The sequence below is a fragment of the Oculina patagonica genome, chromosome 8, assembly GCF_052425735.1.
Source record: "Oculina patagonica isolate OP01 chromosome 8, crgOcupat, whole genome shotgun sequence".
Taxonomy (NCBI): Eukaryota; Metazoa; Cnidaria; class Anthozoa; order Scleractinia; family Oculinidae; genus Oculina; species Oculina patagonica.
Genome location: NC_135765.1, coordinates 22,269,619 through 22,290,593, shown reverse-complemented (window position 1 = coordinate 22,290,593; position 20,975 = coordinate 22,269,619). Strand labels below are relative to the sequence as shown.

At 38.4% G+C, this 20,975-nt stretch overlaps 2 protein-coding genes across 2 annotated transcripts in view; one reads left to right on the top strand and one right to left on the bottom strand.

The window, feature by feature from the left end:
* The window catches only part of LOC144661917 (uncharacterized), a 459,725-nt gene that overhangs the window by 384,569 nt on the left and 54,181 nt on the right, over positions 1–20,975 (top strand).
* Positions 4,305–20,975, bottom strand: part of LOC144661916 (uncharacterized) — a 45,672-nt gene continuing 29,001 nt past the window's right edge. Inside the window, exons 15-21 of the mRNA XM_078522619.1 lie at positions 16,511–16,554; positions 15,911–16,048; positions 15,223–15,402; positions 14,053–14,162; positions 13,024–13,177; positions 11,549–11,694; positions 4,305–9,504 (exon numbers count right to left, since the gene is read on the bottom strand). Of these exons, the coding sequence (XP_078378745.1) occupies positions 8,598–9,504; positions 11,549–11,694; positions 13,024–13,177; positions 14,053–14,162; positions 15,223–15,402; positions 15,911–16,048; positions 16,511–16,554 (1,679 nt within the window). The 3' untranslated portion in view covers positions 4,305–8,597. The remainder of the gene's footprint in view (positions 9,505–11,548; positions 11,695–13,023; positions 13,178–14,052; positions 14,163–15,222; positions 15,403–15,910; positions 16,049–16,510; positions 16,555–20,975) is intronic.

Below are 20,975 nucleotides of genomic sequence, written 5' to 3'. Positions count from 1 at the left end.
CAAACAGCATAACTACAGTATATGTTCCAAATAGAAAAACAATGTATTGAGATAAAGAAAGGGTCTTATTAGCGCAAAAATGTTGTGAGTAACGTCTAAGCTCAAATTAACCGTAAATATAACTCATTTCTTTATTTTGTCGTGTCCAACTTCAGCAGTTTGAAGGGTTTTGCGTTGACTGTTACTTATTCGCCTTTTCTTGCCGCAGAGATGGCAAAATAAGCACGTGAAGTAGATTTACAGTAGACACTAAGATCGCAATATCTTTACGATAATGACCTTTTCGATATTCTCAAACCTGCAAAAAATGTCGCAGTTGTCCTCGAGCTTCGTTCTCGGAAAAATATGGTGGCTTCCTAGAACAGATAAAATACGTACAATTGTCCCTGCATACAAACATATGTACACATTTTCGTGACAAATGGAGGTTCTTGTTACATATTTCACCTTGCTACTTTTCTTCCATAACACCTACAGAAGGCTTTCGATATTTTCGCTCTCCATTTCCCTGAACTTAGTTTTTTCGCAATCAAGGCAATGGTTTGTTTTTTGTGCGAACCAATCAGATTACAGGAAATTTTTATACCCAGTTCAGGTTGTCACCTGGACTGATTAAGATCAAGGTTAACATAACATTTTATTTCATGGGTACTGAGTTTTACTCATCAAAATCGTAGGGAGTAAAAAATCGTAATGATTCCGAGCTTAGCCAATCAGAAACACGAACGATGGAATTTCACTAGTGAAAAACATCGTTCGTCCAATCAACAACGCGACCGATGAAACTTCACTAGTGATGAATGAACGTACAGGGTTGCACGGCAGCCGTTGTACACAAATCGCTGGCTTTGAAAAATTAAAACAGAAAAAAGGTTTGCTTCTAACTTGTGTTCAATTAAAGAGTTCCTTTCATTTCACGTCAAGAAGCAAAAATCGCTCTTTACAAAACTCAACAAGATGTTAACACTACTCGGGAAGACTTAGGGAGGCGAGGAAAATCGAGGTTAACTCCGCTGTGGAACTCAATAATTATTACCTCGGTGGATTTAAAATCTCAAGCTAAAGAACGATAAAGATGGCAATGAATACGAGCTTCATAGTTTACTAGAATACTGGTAAGTAGGCTATGGCATTTTTTTAACGGTACATTCATTGAAGGGGAAAACTTTTTGCCGTATATATGATTACAATAAATCTGGTCAACAAATCTGTCGCGAGTCGCACAGTGCCAAGATGGAAATGACTCGGGCTGCGACTTGATTAGTTGAACGTGAATTCTTCCTAGTAGCAGACAAAAACTGTCTTTTTGGTTTATAAAAGTGCCTTTCAAAACACCTTGAACATCACCAAACGATTGATTCGTTTAGGGCGCGTTCGTTTGGGATCAATCCAGAATAAGAATAATTGGAATAATGCGAGTTAGCGTTTGTTTGGCTGCTCTTCTCATTCCGAAATACTTGGTTTTCTATTCCTTCTATTCTGGTCCCAGGAGCAGAATAGCCGGATTTTATTTCGGAATATATTTTTATTCCAGAATATTCTCAAACGAACGCGCCCTAAAATATTTAAGGGGTTATTTAGCTGAAAAGGAATGTGCAAGGGTTACACTTTTCTATCAAAGATATCATGAAAGGGTTGCCTTTTCTGTCAAAAAATCTTCTTCATTTTCATCTTTACCTCCCGCCTGAATAGCTACAGTCATTGACAAAAGTCGTCGGTCCACCCACCTTCATCCCACCGTTTCAGCGTTGGATATTACAATGTACTCAAACTCCTCGTGCATTGCGTTTGAGGCCCCGTCCACACTGACCCCGGTAAATTTGAAAACGCAACTTTTTTCCCCGGTTATGCCAACCGTCTACACTGAACCGGCGTTTTCGGTCACCGAAAACGGTACTTTTCAAAAACGCTCCCCAAATAGTCACTCGTCAAATAGTCATGTGTTTTCTGTCAAAAAAAAAAATTAGTTAGTTGTTACTCTGATTGCGATGAAGCGTATCATTTTCAAATTTACTCGGCTTAATGTGGACGGAAAACATTTACACCGCGTTTTCAAATTTCTCCGTTTTCAAATTTACCCAGGTCAGTGTGGACGGGGCCTCAGTTTGTGAGAAAAAGTAGGCAGCAATTGAAGGCATTATTTTTTGCATGCTGTGCAACATTGCAAAGGGGGAGAGGGGAAATTACTTAACTTTTTCATGTTTCAAGTAAGAAAAACAGCAACTTCGCCAAGGTTTTGTCAATGATTGTAGGCTAATTGCGGGAGGTGAAAAATATTGTAAATAATATGATTTTGTGTATAAAGTTTTGTTGTTTGTTGTTGTTTTGGATATAAAGGTTACAAAGGGTTAGAGTGTGGACCTCGGGGCGGAACATCCTGGTACAAATTATTCTTGAGTAGCCTCCCCAAGGTTGGGAGAGTTGCATAAGTTACCAGAGCAAAGCAATATATCGCAAATGTGAAGTTCACAATTGTTTTGATATTTATTAATGGTTCAAGAAGTGACTAGAAAAATGATCAGAACAAAAATATCGGAATAGCTCAGAGAGTCTGAGTGTCCTCATAACCGGCCAGATTGCAGAAACCTAGCTATTTTTATAATAAAGTTTCGATATAACGCGAGCTCTGATTTGTTGAAAAAGCATACTTTATGAGAGTACAAAGCACCGGAGCTCACGCCATCATCCGCAAGGTCTGATTTTTGCTTCGGCATTTTGAGCAATTTGACCAAAATTAAACGTCCTTTATGGTTCAGACAAACACAAAGAAAACGAGCTTTTTGTCTACAATAAACGACAGTAGTGTTTATAAAACTGTACGGAAATTACAAGTAATTCCAAGGTCCAACAAACTGCCGCACCGATAAAAAAGCAGCAATCTAGTATCGAAATAAACAAAGGTTTCTCAACCTCTCGAATGCTTCAATAAACGGCGCTATAATTATTACTGAGGTACACATTACACTGAAAAAGTGAAACAGCGAACGAAAACAACAAATAAGCTGTCTGTGTTATTTAAAGACGAGCTTTATTTTTGTAAACAATTCCAAATTGAAAACTTACATGGAAAGTGCGCTCATTCCATATGACAATCTCCGGTTATCTCAGGTCTCTCAGCGAAGCAAACCTCAACAATCATAAATGCTCAATCTTCGTATCCGTTTAAAGCTTGCTCTTATATCCACTCCGAAGTCCTCAGTGGAAGCACATCAATATTTCTAACGTTGTCGCCAGTTCGGGTAATCCTTTTGCTGCCGTAAACACAACTGCATGTTCTTCATTTTAAACTCAACTCAGCAGTTTGGAAAGTTTCACACGCAAGCCTTGAGCTCTTTCTTTCGTTACTGTCATGTCGAAAAAGTACATGTTTTTATCGCTCCGATTTGGCCGGATTTCATTGCACAAAATTATAGCTTTTTTAGCTTTGACACCGTTTGTTTTTGACTAAAAAGTGAACTTCGAACCATTCGCTCTTTACTCGAAACCCGAAAGCGAAGCTCAGGTTAACGTTTAGTTTTTGATTGACAGCAGTTGTCACATTAGCCAATCAAATCATTTGGAACATTCTAACAAGCTTTCTGGTTGGGTTAAATTAGCGTATAAAGCATGCTTACTGACGACCCTTTTGAATCGTTTTGGAAGCAAAAAGAAGGGAATCCGTCTGGAAAGTGATGAATTCTTTATCATAAATCAAATAAAGAAGCCTCGACTGTGCTCTGATCTGTTGTACAGCACTTAGTGGCGATAGCACTCAAGAGGTAGAAATAAGCACTCGCCTTACGGCTCGTGTTTCCCCTTTACTTCTTTCGTGCTATCGCAGCTTCCTGCGTGCTTTATAACAGAACTGAGCACAGTCGAGGATTCTTTATTTGTTAATTATATTGCAAACAAAATGGAAAGTACAATTTTACCATCTTTATTCTTTACTTAAATTATACGATTTACAGTATTTACAAAAGACAAATATGTAAGATTAGTATATACACACTCAGTGATCTTGGTGTTTCAAGCAATCTGATTGGTTCGCTATCTCGGGCTAATGAGCATTATTCACTCCCTACGGAGTGAATAATGCTTGATCCAAACTGAAACAAAATGGCCGGCGTAAACTTGCGTTTCGCCGGCGTTTCTGAATCGCAAATACTAAGAATACAAGAAGATGCTGAACCAGAAAAGACAAAAAAAGGCTAAGAAATTTGGCCTGATGGTTTTCAAAGTAAGAGAAGACTACATATTTCGCAATTTGCAGCACAATGTCCACACAACTCGAGTACTAAAACGATAAACAATGGCTTACCGTCAACTCGCTCTTTGCCCGGCATCGGCAGAAATGAATACCGCAGATTTATCGGCAGCAACATCAAGTGTTATTCAACCAAGATCCTCCACGAATATTCAGGAAAACGTCTTTGTGCAAGAAAACATCCAGTTTTCACCACAGTTCTGCACACATTCAGTATAATCTAAACTTTCAGGTGGATCCTTCGCCAACTGCTCTTTCAATTTTCAATTCAAGTGAACTTCAAAAGCTTTGATTCAACGGTCAAAATGTTTTGCAAGCAGGTTTTTGATTCAGATTGCAGGTTTGAGTGGTGTTAAAGGACCATTTTGCTAGATTGTGACGAGGATTTTATCGAAGATTAACTAGATTTGCCATGTTTGAAGATTCTGTAAACTGTTTCGCGCATGTCGGTTAGTGCCGCTTATATGTACGTTTTCCACGCATGAATTGAGAGGTCAATTAAATCGACTTTAAATGGTTTCCTTCTGAAAACTTTGAGATCGCTTGCTGTTGAGATCACTTCGTGTGTATATACTAAAACAATTATTCTTTGAAATCTCGGTGAATAGCGGCAGAATATTCACCTCGATTTCAAAGAATAATTGTTAATTATTCTCCATTTCCATTTTGATCTCGTGCTGGATTATTCGGTCTTACTTGGTTGGTGAGTTCCATATGGAACTCATCTTATCATAGACCAGTATATTAACCTCGTGCTAGATTATTTTATGTTACCTTTACGCCTTACTGGGTTTCTTATACGACGTCAGCATTTTTACTCTTTCATTCGCGAATTTTCCTCAAAAAACGCGTTTCTTTTTAAGTTAAAGAGTAACAATGTACAATATTTTACGTTGGTGCATGCCCATAAGCCAAAATTTCGAGTTGTTTTTTTTTTTTTTTTTTTTTTTTTGCTGAACTGATCCAAGTTTTTTTCTTGCTCCTTTGCCTTCCGTTTTTTTTTTTATCAGGTTTCTTATTTCCGTTACTTGCTACTCGTTATATTCTTTCTTTTGGCCGTAAAAGTTTTCACTTCATCATTGGAAATCCCTGAAAAGGGGATCTTGATCAATTACAGGTGTATTGGGTTGTTTAAGCACGGATTTTGCACCAAAAACGGAATATTTTTATTTGTTATTAGCTCTGTCAGAATGGAACTGATATTCAAAATGAACTGTCCTGTAGAGACAAGTGATATAAGGGCGGCATATTGACCTCGTGCTGGATTATTCTTGGTGAGTTTCATAAGCAACTTATCTTATCAAAGACCAGCAGATTAACCTTTTACGCAGGACGCGTGTTACTTATCAACCTAGTAAATGGCCCAGCTCACAGCGAGTCTCTCGTAGCTCAGTTGGTTAGAGCGCCCAACCGGTATCTGGGAGGCCATGGGTTCGATTCCCGTCGGGGACTCAGATTTTTTCTTTGTCCCACGCTCGTGTCATGTAGAATAATTTCTTTACTATTTATCACCGAGCTTGAAATTTACCATCTTTATTATTTACTAGATTATTTTATGTTACTTTTTGCGTGGTAGGTTTCTGATACGACGCCTCCATTTTAACTCTTTCATTCGCGAAGTTTCCTCCAAACACGCGTTTCTTTTACAGTTTCCTTCCGTTTTTTCAGGTTTCTTATTCCCGTTACTTGCTACTCGTGATATTTTTTTTTTCTTTTGGCCAAAAATGTTTTAACTTAATCATTGGAAAACCCCGAAAATGGGACCTTGATCAATTACAGGTGTATTGGGTTGTTTAAGCACGGATTTTGCACCAAAAACGGATCATTTTTATCTTTGATTAGCTCTGTCAGAATGGAACTGATATTCCATGAAATGAACTGTCCTGTAGAGACAAGTGATATGAGGGCGGCATATTGACCTCGTGCTGGATTATTCTTGGTGAGTTTCATAAGCAACTTATCTTATCTAAGACCAGCATATTAACTTTTTACTAGATTACTGAGTCTTACATTCTTGCGTCGTGAGTTACTTATGGAACTCATGTTATATGAGGGCAGGATATTGTCCTTATACTAGTCAATCTATATCGAGTCGATTTCTTCTACCTGAAGGACGCTCAACTCCCCTTAAAACATTTATTATACTGTATAACCTACATACAACGAAACTTACGCAATTATATACTAACTTTATTGCAGTTGTAGCTACTAACAAGTCAATGTATCGATGGTATGTAAACCATCACTCTGCCTATGGTTATTGTAATTATAGATAGTAAGAGTGATTCTACTCAACCCGTGAAACAAAAAAATGTTAGTAAGTGTGTCATAACACTTACTAATTAGTACACAAAAAAACAAAAGAATTACTAACTATAGCGGAATAATAAGAACTAATGCGAAGTAGTTGAGTGTACTATCCCACCACCTATTTCACGAGTTAAGTAAAATTGCTCTAAGACAAAAGCATGTAGAACCCATATTTTACATACTAAAAAAATCCATATATTTCTTTTGAAAAATCTATTTGACAAGAACATCGTATATTACATTGTAAGCAATTTGCCCTACAGCCAAACTAAATGCTCTTTTCTATGCAATTTTGAGTCTGACACAGGCGAATTGCGCCGTGTTTCGTGGCGTTAAGCGTGGTTTTTGGTTTCGCGATTTAAAGTAAAATTGTCGCCTATTTTTCATACTTTGTTAATAAACTCAACCACAGGCAATTATTTTCAATCTTTTCCACTTGTCGCGCTGTTTCAGTTTATACACAGAACTTAAAAAACTCAAATGGAACTTGACATGTTGCTTGAACAAATTTGAATTTAATTTGCAAGCTACCTGAACAAATTGCCTTTATTGGAACAGTGTGCAGCAACATTGCAAAGTTGCGCTTTAAATAACATCCTGTTTGAATGTTAGATGTACTATTGTAGAATCTCGATTTCTCTAACCTTCAAGGAAAAAAGAAAATTAGCTCAAGTAGTCCGGGAAAAATTCAATTAAGCGATTCAAGGAAAATGACATTTGGTTCGAGTTATCGTGAGGCTTAAGAAATCGGGATCTCGTCCACAATAAAAATAGGACATTTTTCCAACAAACGACTTTATAATTAAAGTCTATCTGACTTTATAATTCTTTGAAGAAAACGCGACTATGAGTCGGTTTCATTTCTCATGCTAAGTTGCAATATGTGCAGTTGACGAACGAAATATTTATCGTATAGAGAATGTTCAACTTTTACAAAGAATACAGTATAGAAACAGAACTAGCAAAAAGGGATATATTAATCCTCGAACTTCCAAGGGGGGAGGGAATGCCACCTCCCCTGAATGTTTTCTCGTAATTTTAAAAAGGGTATTTACTCTACAATGCTCCAACTTTCAGCAGCCGTTTATTCATGCCGTTCATTCATTTGATATGCCAACTGCGTGTCCACGATTTCTGACGTCTCCATGGCAACGTCATAATAACAAGCAGGTCCGGCCAAAAAATCGTTTTTTTCGACAAATTTCATTATTTTCCATTTTTTGAACAAAATTGCATAGCTTGTTTAATTTTACTTTCAGCATTCTGATTTTATTTTGCATGAATTTCAGTTATTTTATGGTGAAATCCAAGAGGGCAGATTCAAGATGGCGATGTAGAGCAAGCTAAGAGCTTTCTTCTCAGTGCAAAATAATTTCGCTGCGCATTAACAGAACAAGGACTCTTACTTGAACGAGTTTATTTACGCCGAATTCAAAAACAAACACATTGGCGAAGATTAAGGAACAGATAGCCTTAAAGTAGTGACTACATCGCTTGATAGACACTGTACTTAGAGAACAGAACCTATAGGCTTTGTATTGTACGGGACAGAGAATTGTTTCGTCCAAGGAAGTGTTGAAGGGAAAGCGAAACAGCTCCACTTGGCTGGCCGTCGAAAGCGCCCAGCCAAAGTTCGATAAGTATTAGAAGCAGAAGAAAATCTCTGGAAGAAGTAAAACCCAGAATCTTTTATTCAGACAATTTGTTGAACTGTCTTGCATGGTTTTTCGGCTAAAAAAAAAACTTTTAAAAAATTGAAGAACCTGTATGTTGTTTGGGCCTTGTTTTGACTGAACGCATGACGGCATTTGCCGAGTTTGAATAATTTGTTTTTGTACGAGATTTGCACATGTTGCTTTCTCGCAATTTTTACATGAATATTATTAAAAAGTAATCACATGATTTTTTCTCGTACAATTTTGGATAAATAAGCATTAGTAATTTTTTCAAAGACTTACAAACTACACCCGCCAGATATTGTTAGCCTTTGAAAAATTTACTTGTGCTTATTTTTCCCAAATTGCACTCGAAATCATGTGATTACCTATACAAAGCGTATAGTCCGTGGAAGTGGCTTCGGGGCCTTTCTAGACTGCTCCTTGTGTTGGAGATGTCTGCTTTCATTCACAGTGTAGTCACCTTCATGTTTGACTGGTGCACTGGTACACGTTGGTGGCATAGTAACGTAGGTCTCTTCATCTTCCATCTCACCTGATACGTTTTGATCCTGATCGCTTTTTGGGTCTTCTTTGGCGACGCCAGTGCTACGTGGAGTTGGCATTGGTCGTCGGCGTCGTGGAGCACTCACCTCTGAAAGCATTTCATAACTATCCTTTGTGTCCAGTGCGCTCACAGCTACGGTACTCTCTCTTATAAAGCCGCTGGTATACAGAGTTGGATCTTCGTAAGGATCTTCGTATTCCGTCCCACCTGGTACGGTGTAATCTCGATCGCCTTTTATGTCGTTTTGGGCCAGAGGTGGAATTGAGATTGGAATTGGTGGTGGAATTGGCAACGGGAGCTGTGTAGGTCTCAACTCTGAAAGCATTTCATAACTATCCGTTGTGTTCAGTGTGCTCGCAGCTACTGTACTCTCTCTCATAGAGCCGCTGGTACACGGAATTGGTATAATAGCGTAAGGATCTTCATCTTCTGTCTCACGTTGTACGTTGTGATCTCGATCGCCTTCTTTTGGAATTGGAATTGGAAATGGTGGTGGAATTGGCAATGGGCGCTGTATAGCTCTCACCTCTGAAATTATTTGATAGCCATATTCGTGCTCTGCAAAGAAGTCATTCGAACACATCTTTTTGATATCATCCTGACTTGGGCGGTTTTCTTCCTTTGTCACGTGGCTAGCATCATCTGGCTGAGAGATCGATAGATCCGGCCACTCGTCTTTACCATGGTAGCCCAACCACAATTTCATCAACCAGGACTGCATTGGCTCCCTGAAACCGGCAAACGGTATTTTTAACAAATTATTCCACGAGCTCTCGTGGGATATGAAATAGTAGATAGCCAACGAGGCGCGTAGCGCTGAGTTTGCTATAACTATCTAATATCCAACAAGCGCGAATGAAAGAATTGCAATATTTTGAGCTCCTCGGCTGTTCTCGTTAACGCGTGCACCTAGCATTTTTGCACTCCATGGTATATGAGCTTTTAGTATAATTTCCAGAGGTGAATACAATTCTGATTGGTCGAAAAGCTCGGTTTAGGACGCAATATTCACCGCCCTAGGCGGTGAATATAGCATCTCAAGGTTTGGCTTCTAAGCCATGCCACGTTTGCCATCCAGGCCAGTGAACATGGCAGCATTTGCTGAATGAAAATTTCTTTCATTTAAGCGAAATCTCTCCAACTCCTGGATGTTTAAAACATTGGGTATTTTGCAAATTAACTACCAACGCTTTTGAACCGAAAATATTTTCAAGAGATGATTTCCAAGGCATTAGAATTGATCGTAAACATGGTGGTTTTGGAGATCGCACGCGGCGATGTACTCAGTCGGATCGACTAGCAAAACATTATTTAGTTCTCTTCTCACCGAAGCTAGTAATTTTGAGAGGATCCACACAATTTCTCAGAAGTCACTAACGATTAAACAAAGGTACCAGATATCTATCTTTTTCTTAGTGTTTGCTTTGTTCCGTTTTATTGCTAAAACTTGAGTGTGAATTACGATTTCAATCAATGAATTAAACTGGTTTACGCGTATGCCATCGAGCACTTGTGTTTGTTGTTTTTGTGTTTTCTGTTGTCATTTTGCAGTACTTGATATGAACCTCTGAAAATATATACTAAAACAATTATTCGCCGAAGGCGAGTTGATTATGGTTTAATAACCCCGAGACGATCAAAACACAGGAATTGCAATGTACCATTGCTAGTTTATAATAATAAAATTAAGACTCTGTTACATCTTTAAAATACCGTAATTATTAAAATAATCACGATAGGCCGTGGTTGATGGGAGTCTTCATAAGTGCGTTTTATAATTTGAAGGCAAGGAATCATAAGCTTCAATTACAAATTATAAACGTGAACGTTACAACAGCATTGCTCTTTAATTATAAAATCGGCTACTTTTATAAAAGTAAAGCCTTAACATTTAAAATTTTAGCCTTGCCTTTTCTGTAACAGTCGTTGCTAAAATTAGACAGCCAACTGGAGATTAGCCGTAGGCATGTATATGCAAAATTCAAACGGAATTCAAAAGAATTGAGTCTCACAAGAACCTCAGTTTTATTCAGGCTTGTATCTATCTAATATTGTTATTTTCTTCTAGTACATTCCCTGGACTCTCCTTTCAGCGGTTGAATTCAGGCGCGAAAATAGAGAGTCCAGGATAACTTGCAAGCGCAGAAGTGTGGCGTTTCTTTCCTGTAACGCGCGCCAGGATTAAAATTGCTCGCTAAAGTGACAAATTCGACAACCGACCAAGCGCGCGCGACATAAATGCAAGAAAAACGTATATAAACTTTGTCTAATTACATGAATGGGCAGTATCAATGCAAAGGATTACTGGAACGGCCCGAGACACTAATCACATGTTACAAACTGCAAAAGTCTAAACTAGCTACAGATAACACTACGGATGGAGTAGTTTACGCGCGGGAAATTCGTCATTTAAGCGAGCGATTTAAAATCGTGCAGAAAAGTAAGCAAAAGTGCCATGTTTTTCAGCATGAATTATGCACGCTCTACTTGCTGACTAGAAGTCATTGTTTTCGTCGTTAGTTTTTAGCGGAAACCTTAAAAGTTGTAACGGTGTTCCTTCTTTAGCACATGGTCGCGTAGTTGAATTCGCCATCTGTTCGCGCGTATTTTCAAAGTACGTTCTGGAATATATGGTGCAAGTTATCCATGACTCTGTCTTCTTGCTCTTGTGTTTAACCCCCATTTAGGGCTCGGAAGGTAGATTTCAGGAACTGGACCAATCTTAATCAAGTTATTCTCTCTCATCTAAAACAAATATTTTAAAAAACTGACCTGGTCGTGAGGCAGTCAAGGAGTGCAATAGCTGGTGGTCTTTGTTTGGCTTGATACGTCCAACACTGATGAATCATTATGTATATCCAGTCTGGACAAGATTTTGGTCTGCATAACAACTTGCTCTTTTGAATGCTCGGCAAAATCTGGAAGAAAGATCAAAATAAATCGCAGCCGCACTGAAAATTCCAAAGGCGCACATAATGTGTCCGAATAGATTGTTATTTCTTTTACTAAATCAAGGTGCATTGGGTTTACGTAAACTATGTACGACAATTTACAATCTTATATAAGTCTTTATAATAATAATAATAATAATAATAATAATAATAATAATAATAACAACTTTATTATCGTGTCAAATCTGTAGTAGCTGAGGGGAAAAGTCCCCTCTACTAATGGTGGACACCTAACCTGCCTAACTAAAAACGTAATTGATATATATAAAATAGAAAATATTTATATACATTTAAAAATACCTAAGTACAAATATATTAAAATTTTGTTTCTTTAACTATATTAAAATATAAAAATTAAAATTATGTTCAAAGTAAAAATTATGTCATGTAATGTTGGCTGCCAGTCATTCTTGGCACAGTTTGCATCCCCGACAGTCACTGATATTAGCAGCCAGCGCAGTGAGGTCCCGACCACGTATAACGTATTTAAATTGCTTCAAAGAGGGCAAATTTCTTAGTCTAGGTGTGAGAGCATTCCAAAGTTTAGGCCCTAGGTATCGAAGAGAGTGTTTGCCAAATGTTACCGAAGAGAATCGGGGTTGAACAAATTCACGTTTTCTAAAATTATATAAGCCACTGTCTAAGTGGAAAAGATTACTGAGTCTCTCGGGCAGCAATTTATGCTTAATTTTATACATAAAGATGGCAATGTCCTGTAATCGCCTGTTGTACAACGATGGTATGTCTGCTTTTGTCAGAAGTTTCTCATAGCAAGATTGTTTATCCTTAAATACTGCCCTAAGTCCTCTTTCTTGTACGCGTTCAAGCTTTCTCCTATCGCTAGCCTTGCAGAAGTGCCAGGTGAGGTGACAGTAAGTTAGGTGTGGTAAAATGGCAGCTTTATATAGTTGCAGCTTTGCTTCTGTTGGTATCAGGTTTTTCAGTCTCATAAGGACTCCAATGATAAACATTTGTTGATGTATTTGCCGAAGATTTAAGATGCGTTTATCAAATGTTATCACCTTTTCTAAACTTTCTTTGGCTACAATTTAATGTTCCTAGGGCTACAGGCGTGACATCCAAAAAAAAATGAAGCTTTTCCGGCTGCAACTTTAGAGTCTTTTAGTCTCACTTAAAGTAAATGAATCTAAAGCCAATAAACAGCTGCACGACGAATGAACAGATGAGCTTAATTTGCCACTACATCTGCGGGAATTTGACAAAATAGGCACCATTGCCTCCACTGATTTAAAGAAAGTATTGAGTATTTTAAAACTTGTTTACACTAGGAGTTACCTCATCGTGAGTAAGATCGCAGAAGGGCTGCGTTTGTTCTCTACGGCTGACACCATTGGCTAACGCTGCGTACACTTCCCATGCTACGACACCAAATGACCACACGTCACTGGCGTGGCTGTAAAGTCCCTGCAAAATTACTTCCGGTGCGCTCCTGTGAAAGGAAAGTACCATTCCATTAGACTGTACATCTCCAATCATGATATTTTTTCCGAAAAAAATAGTAAGAAATCTGCTCAAATATCAATGTGTAGTACTCAGCAGTATCAAACTGTTTTGTTCTGTACAGGTTCACCGACGTTTTGTCATTGCTGCCTCCCTTAAGGTGTGCTAACTGACATGTTGCAAAGTGCAGTTTTTTTATTTACAGTTGTATGTAGTCGAAACTATAAGCGATGTATTAAACGATCAAAGAAAGCAGAAACCGCAGTTGATTTCAAAAGGAGCAAGTACTTTTTCTCCAAATTTAAAAAATTGGAGATGTTCCTATCTCCTCGCGTCTGACAGCGCGCCATGTCTACGAGCGCGAAGAGATGAGGCACATTAGGGCCCTGTTAGCCCTAATACAATTGCTGGAGCCTGTCCTAATATTTATAGCATGGTGCGGCTAGAAGCATTTCTACACTAGCTAAATGGGATGATAGTACGTCACTGGCAACCTTCCGGCATTTTGTTGATTCTTCCAAACAGTTTATACTCCTGGTAGAGAAAGGCAATGCGAGAGTAACTTTACCTGCACAAGACCACACAGTTCCCCAGCCAGCACATGAGCCAGGACCGCTCCATCAGGAGCCCAACCTGCTAACCACCTGGTCACCGGAAAGCCCGGCTATAAATTATTGGACAAAGGAGGGAACGGCTTTCAACAAACTCAACTGATATTCATCGGAAGGTCAGTTCCGGCACACACGACTGCGTCACCCCCCCCCCCCCCCCTGACTTGATAATGGACTCAAAATCCCGTCTCAGCAACAATATCAAATCTCATCTGCAAACTACGTTAAGGATATCACTAGCTATGTTGCTTACCAGCGAGTAGAATCAGGTGGCATGACTGCCTGCACCACGCATGATTTACTGGTGTCTTCATCAGGTTGCATTACCAAAGACTTGCAACGACCCAGACGGGCTAACTGAACCTGCAAAACATATAAGCTTATGAAATAGTGAATGGTTAGGGATTGTTACAAAAAAGGTATCTGTTTATACGCTACTTTTGGATTGCTCAAACTAAGTGATGTTTATGGCAATTGATTCTAAGAGGGCATTTTTTTGGAAATAATTTGATTGTATGAATAACAACCAAAAAAGCTTTCTCTAAGTTGACCAGAGGCTAGTCTAATATTACTGCTAAATCTTTTATAATTCATTCCTTCAACGTTGGCACAAGCTCTCTAAATTGTGTAAAATAATTTATATTATCATTAGTTGCATTTTTCCATCCTTTTCATTGGCCGAGAGCCCACCACGTGATCTGCAAATAACTACCTACAAATAATGGTCTACTCATGCGCATTAGCGCCCAACAGTGATTTTGCTGCAAATAATATTCTGCTCATGCGTAGTTGTGTCCACTTTCGAGGAAGATAGCAGCTTCTATTCGGGTCCAGTTGTTCAAAGGGCGATCAATCTAATCCAGGATTAGCGTGAAATTTCGATTTCGATTTTACAACACTTCGTTGAGGTTTTCTGTTGATATTTTCTGTCCCCCAGTTTTGACGTGGACCAATCTCAAACTTAACAAAACATTAGCTATGGAAAACCCTTTAAAACAAGAGAAATTAAAATCTTGATCATCTTTTAATCCTGGGTTAGCGTTAATCGTCTTTCGAACAACCCGGCCCGGAGTTGTAGGAGAGCGTTTTAATTAAAAGGTAAAGGAAATCTCCTGAAATGTATTTCGGCAATAACTGAAAGGAAGAGAAATGGATGAAGACCAGCTCAAATCTTCGAAGGCGAAGTTTTGCTTTTGTCTGCATTTTTTCAGCAAGAAAGCGCGCGGTTCCTGGTTCCCAAAACCAAATTTATTGATCGAATGATAAAAAAATTATTAAACTCGGTTTTCACGAAATGTCGATCAACCTCGTGCAATAACTGTTAATTGAATGGACGTGACTAAGTCAACGAAGTCATTAAAAAAAACGCTCACCTGACACAAAGTAGGCTTAAGTGAACAGGGCGACAAAGAGAAGTCTTTACCTTGTTAGGATTCACAACATACACATGTTCGGCACGTATTTCTCCGTGTACAATGTGCTTGTCGTGAAGGTGATGTAACGCGGATGCCACTTGAGATAAGAATGCGACTATGGTACCTTCCTGGCAATGCCCATTGAGAACATATTCCTTCAGGTTTCCCAGGTCAGTTGCTACTGAGATCTGAGAAACAAAAAATCTTTATAGTTAACAATTATTTACTAAATTTATTTCTTTTGACCCAATGAACGTGCAATGCATAGTTAGTAAGTACCCAGTCAAGGCAAGCAAAAAGCGCCAACCTTAGCCAACATAATTAATAAATAACAACGTACCATAGTTTTTCTCTATTACATCGTGCAAACATCTCTCTCAATCAATCTTCTAGATAAAATGGCAAGCTGTTGCACTTACAAAATGCATTCAATTTGAAACGGCGTCAAATATACGACTTTCGAATTTCAATCCAGTAATGTTCCCAGAGACCTCACTACTCCCTGTTTCTGACCCGAGTAAAAAGGGAGACTGTCGGTACGGGATTGGCGTGAAATACCATAATCAAAACAAAGCATAAGCACCAGGTTTGAAAAGTCGTACACGTACTCAACCTCTTCTCGTATTCCGTTCTGAAGGTCCCTAAGGCTTTGGTTCCGATGATTAAGCAGTGATGTCACCTTACAGTATAGCTTACCATTTCCATAATGCGAAAAGGTAAATCTGACGTTTCCATCTTTAAGTACACCACTAGGTTGGGATGCTTTAGGCCAAGAAGTCTCTTTAGATGCAGTTTATCGCCAGACTTTATCGTTTCCCTTACAAGTAAGCCGTCCTGGAACAACAAAACTTACGTGTTACTTTGCTATATATCAAATTTTTTAACAGAAATCAATTTTATAACGCGAGTAAAGGTAAAGGAAAGGTAAAGGAGTAAACTGAGTTTGCATGATGTGTTGGGCTTGATGTCTGCCTTGATGCACTCGCTTTGGAATGAGGCCTCTGAATAGAAATGAATACGAAATACGAGTAACTGAAGAAAAAAACAGTCAATATTTAGCGAATAGGTAACAAGATATGCAAAGCAAAGGGTTTTGTATCCTTGTAGACCCATGAATGGGCGGTTATTCGCGGCGACACGAAGTAAAACAAGCAGCAAAATCGGTGCGAACGGAAACTTCCCCTGTGTCCTCAAGGATTACGGTTTTGCAAATCCAAAGATATTCCCTTCAAATTTGCGAAAGTTAATATATTGTGGCTGTGTAGCAAAGAGTTGTAAGATTTCAGGAAGACTCACTTTCTCTATTGTGATGGAATAGGAACCACCATCGCTAAAAGAACCTAAAAGGAAATTATTACAAGTTAACAAATCAAAGGGCTCTCTGAGCCACTACTAACTGCAAAAGGAAAACGAAATTATCGTGAATGTTATGTTTTACAGGAGTTAGAAAAAGTGGCGTCAAAGGCTGAAAAACACAAGTGTTAAAATTATAATAACAATCAGCATAGAAAGTTGCACCAAGAACAATTCCAAAGTTTTTTGTTGCTCTTAATGCGATTTTCAATACTAATTATTATTATTATTATATTTTTGAGCTTTTGACGTCACCTTCTCCATAGTTAATAGAGGGAACTGGTTATGAAGCCCGACAAAGTTCTTTGTTTTAGGTTTTTGTTCGCTATTTTGGGAATTGAGAGTGCACAAAACTTGACAAAGTACAATAGGTGGTTACGTGTGTTCATGCAATTAACCAATAAAAACTTTGCGACTACGTAAATTATGCATAGTGTGTGAGCGCAAAACAAAAGATGTGCACTCTCATGGACCTTCCAACCTAAATCTTGACCCATTTGTTTGCTCCTTTGATGTTTGCCAGGCTCCTAAAGGGCCCACTGACGTATATTTTAGGACACGTTGCTAGGGACATCCACGGTTATATAGTTTAAGCATCTTTTTCGTTTAAGTATGATTGAATCTTTTACTCAGTCCAGAACGCAAATATGACGTCAGTGGGCCACGCCCATGATCACGTGGCCAATAAAGAGAAAGTCTAAAATTTTTGACATTTTTCATCTTATCAGAAAATCATTCATGGTGTCATGATCTTTATTCATTTTTCCACCTTGCTTAGCATGGGTTTTATTTAATTATGAAAAATATTTTTAGAGAGATTTAAAATAATGATTTGTCCATAAAATTTCTATTAAAAATGATTAAAGCAAATGGATACTTAATTATGTTCCCAGCTCAGTTCGGAAAAATGTAATATCGAAAAACAGTGAATCAAATTAAAGACCGCCAAGTATTTAGATTTTTTCTGCAAACCGGAAGTCATTTTGTTAAGCATGCGCAATTCTTCTGAACAGAGAACAGTCCGCGCGCTTGTTATATGCGTACGGCTTTGAGTTTCTTTGTACGTGTAAGAAAACTGCTTTTCCTAGAGTCAAGATAATCTGACTAACTATCATATGACAGGTCAATTATAAGTCAGGTAGTTTTTTTCAGTAGTTCTTATTGTTTCATCTTATTAAGCGAGTTTGAAAAAGTACTTGAAGGGAATAAGTTTTGGATATCTGACACGTACAACAGCCTGTACACGCAATACAGCGCGCGCTCTTAGCACCTTAGCAACGCGCGAGAAATCCTTAACTATGCTTTCACCAATTCGCAACCAAGCCATGGAACAAGGTCAATGATTAGTGGCCGTAAATTCTGAAAAAAAAAAGTTTGAAATGTATTGAAATGTGTCATTTGGCAAATTTAATAAATAATTCACTCTTGCTGCGATACGCGGAACAGTTCGTTTAAGAAATCGACCTTGTTAAAGATGTTTGTATTATGATCGTTTGAAGAAACATATTTTCCATTTTTATCACCTAAAATACCAAAAATGTTCAGATATTTATCGAAATCAGGCAACTAAATTCTTCGTCATCGCGCCTAATGTTGCCATATCAGGAAGTAGATGCTTACTGATACAATAGTTCATAGGTGATTGACTTATCAGAGCACGCGTAGTATTATTTTGTAAGGCTTTCTATCATTGAGCTTCTCATTTACCATAATTTCAGTTTTTCATCACTTGCAAGTTTATTCACAGAATGTAGGAGCAATGGTCAGCGGAATTAAAATTAATGTTTACGACTGCTCAACCAAAACCTCGACCGACCCAATTCTCAGTCCCCAATATAATTCCATTCAGTTGCAAAAACGGAATGCAATTAAGACTAGCTGTCAGTTTGTATAGGTAATCACATGATTTCGAGTGCAATTTGGGATAAATAAGAACGAGTAAATTTTTCAAAGGCTAACAAAATTGCACAAGCCCGAAGGGCGAGTGCAATTTGTAGTCTTTGAAAAATTTACAAGTGCTTATTAATCCCAAATTGCACGAGAAAAATCATGTGATTACTTATTAATAATATTCATGAAAAAATTGCGAGAAAATAACATGCGCAAATCTCGTACAAAAACAATTTATTCAAACTCGGCAAATATCATCACGCATTCATTCATAACAAGGTCAAAGCCCAAACAACGTACAGGTTCCTCGATGTTTTAAAAGTTTTTTAGTCGAAAAATCTGGCTAAACAGTCAAACGAATTGTCTGAAGAGAAGATTCTGGGTTTTATCTCTTCCAGATCGAGATTTTCTGCAGCTCATTCTACTTGTCGAGCTTTGCTTGAGCGCTTTCAACTCGACGGCCAGCGAAGTGAAGCTGTTTGCTTTTCATTTCAACACTTCCTTGGACGAAACAATCCTCTGTCTCGTACAATAGAAAGCCCATAAGTTCTGTTCTCTAAATACAGTGTCTTTCAAGCGATGTTAGCATAACTTTGATGCTATCTGGTCCATAATCTTCGAAAATGTGTTTGTTGTTTTTGAATTCGGCGAATTCGGCGTAAATAAATTTGCTCAAGCAAAGCGTGAAGCTTAGTCGGCTTGTAGTTTTGATTTCGTCGGCAATTTCCTTCTTGGAAACCAGTTATTCCAAAACGAGAGTGAAAAAACAGTGCTTTTCAATGCTATGGTATTTACAGCTGTCTTCTGGTCCACTACTGTGCTCAAAAAGCCAGCCATTTTTTTCACTCGCATCTCGAAGCAGATCCAAACTTCGCGCCATTCATTCGTTAAAACTATTTTGATAATAGACTTGCTTAAGATACCAAGATACCTACAAGATACCTGCTAGGCTCATCCGAGACTGCGCGGATCTCATCTGCATTCCTATTCGTGATATCTTTAACCAATCAATAAGTCTAGGTATATTTCCCGACGATTGGAAATGCGCGAGGGTTACCCCACTCTTTAAACAAGGCGATCGAAACGACCTTAACAACTATCGCCCAATTTCTGTGATCTCCATTGTGGCCAAGGTGTTTGAAAGAATTATTTATGACCAACTATATGCTTATTTAGAAAAACACGATATCATTTGTAAACACCAATCGGGTTTTCGTGCCATTCACTCAACTGTAACGGCTCTCCTCGAGGCCACAGACACTTGGGCATATAATATCGATCACGGCAAAATCAATGCTGTTGTTTTCCTAGATCTAAAAAAGGCCTTCGACACAGTTGACCATGAGATCCTTTTGTCTAAATTAAGTCATTACGGTATATATGGTAATTCACACCAATGGTTTAGGTCATATTAAGAAAACCGCACATAAATGTGCTCTATCAATGGTTCGCTCTCCAGTAGTTGTTCATTATGTTGTGGTGTCCCCCAGGGAACGATTTTAGGGCCACTACTATTTCTATTATATATAAACGATCTTCCGAATTGTCTCTCAAATTGTGAGCCAAGGATGTATGCAGATGACACCCACCTTACATACGCGAGTGACAACACAGACAATATTCAGTTACGCCTAAACCAAGATCTAGAAAACGTTCACAACTGGCTGAGAGCAAACAAACTTACTCTAAATATGACTAAAACCGAGTTTATACTTATTGGATCTGGGCAGAGGCTAAGTAATCTTACAGGTTCCCCGAAAGTTGCAATAAATGATTTTCAAGTTAGCCAGGTCAAGTCTGCAAAATCACTTGGAGTGATCATCGACGACAGACTTGATTGGAGTAGTCATATCGAGAAACTAACAAAGGAAATTGCTTCTGGGATTGGGGCCTTAAAACGAGTAAGGCACCTGGTCCCTCAAGCAACCTTACACCTAATATACAGAGCTTTAATACAGCCGCATTTCGACTATTGCAGTACTGTTTGGGGAAACTGTGGGATTACTTTGCAAAACAAGCTACAAAAGCTACAGAATAGAGCAGCCCGTGTTTTGACCTTCTCTAACTATGACGCGCACGCTGGTGATTTATTTGAAATTCTAGGATGGAAAAATCTAGCTCGCCAGCAGCAAATTCAAAGAGCCACGATGGTTTACAGGTCTCTGCACGGGTTGGCTCCAGACTACCTATCATCTAAATTTGAAAAACGAGAAACCGCGTACAACCTAAGGGACTCTGAAAACAAACTCAATGTTCCATTACCGCGCACTAACTATTACAAAAACAGCTTTACGTACAGTGGCGCCATCTTGTGGAACAGTCTTCCTAATAACGTAAGACAAGCAGAGTCCCTTGGGCAATTTAAAAAACTAATTGAACGAGTACTCTAGGGCACGGCATTCGTGGAAAGCAGCTTTTTATTTTTGTACATATATTTTTATATTTCCCCTCTTTCTTGTATATATATCCATAATTAGATTGTTGTATTGTAGCTGATGAATTTGACCGTGTTTTTAAA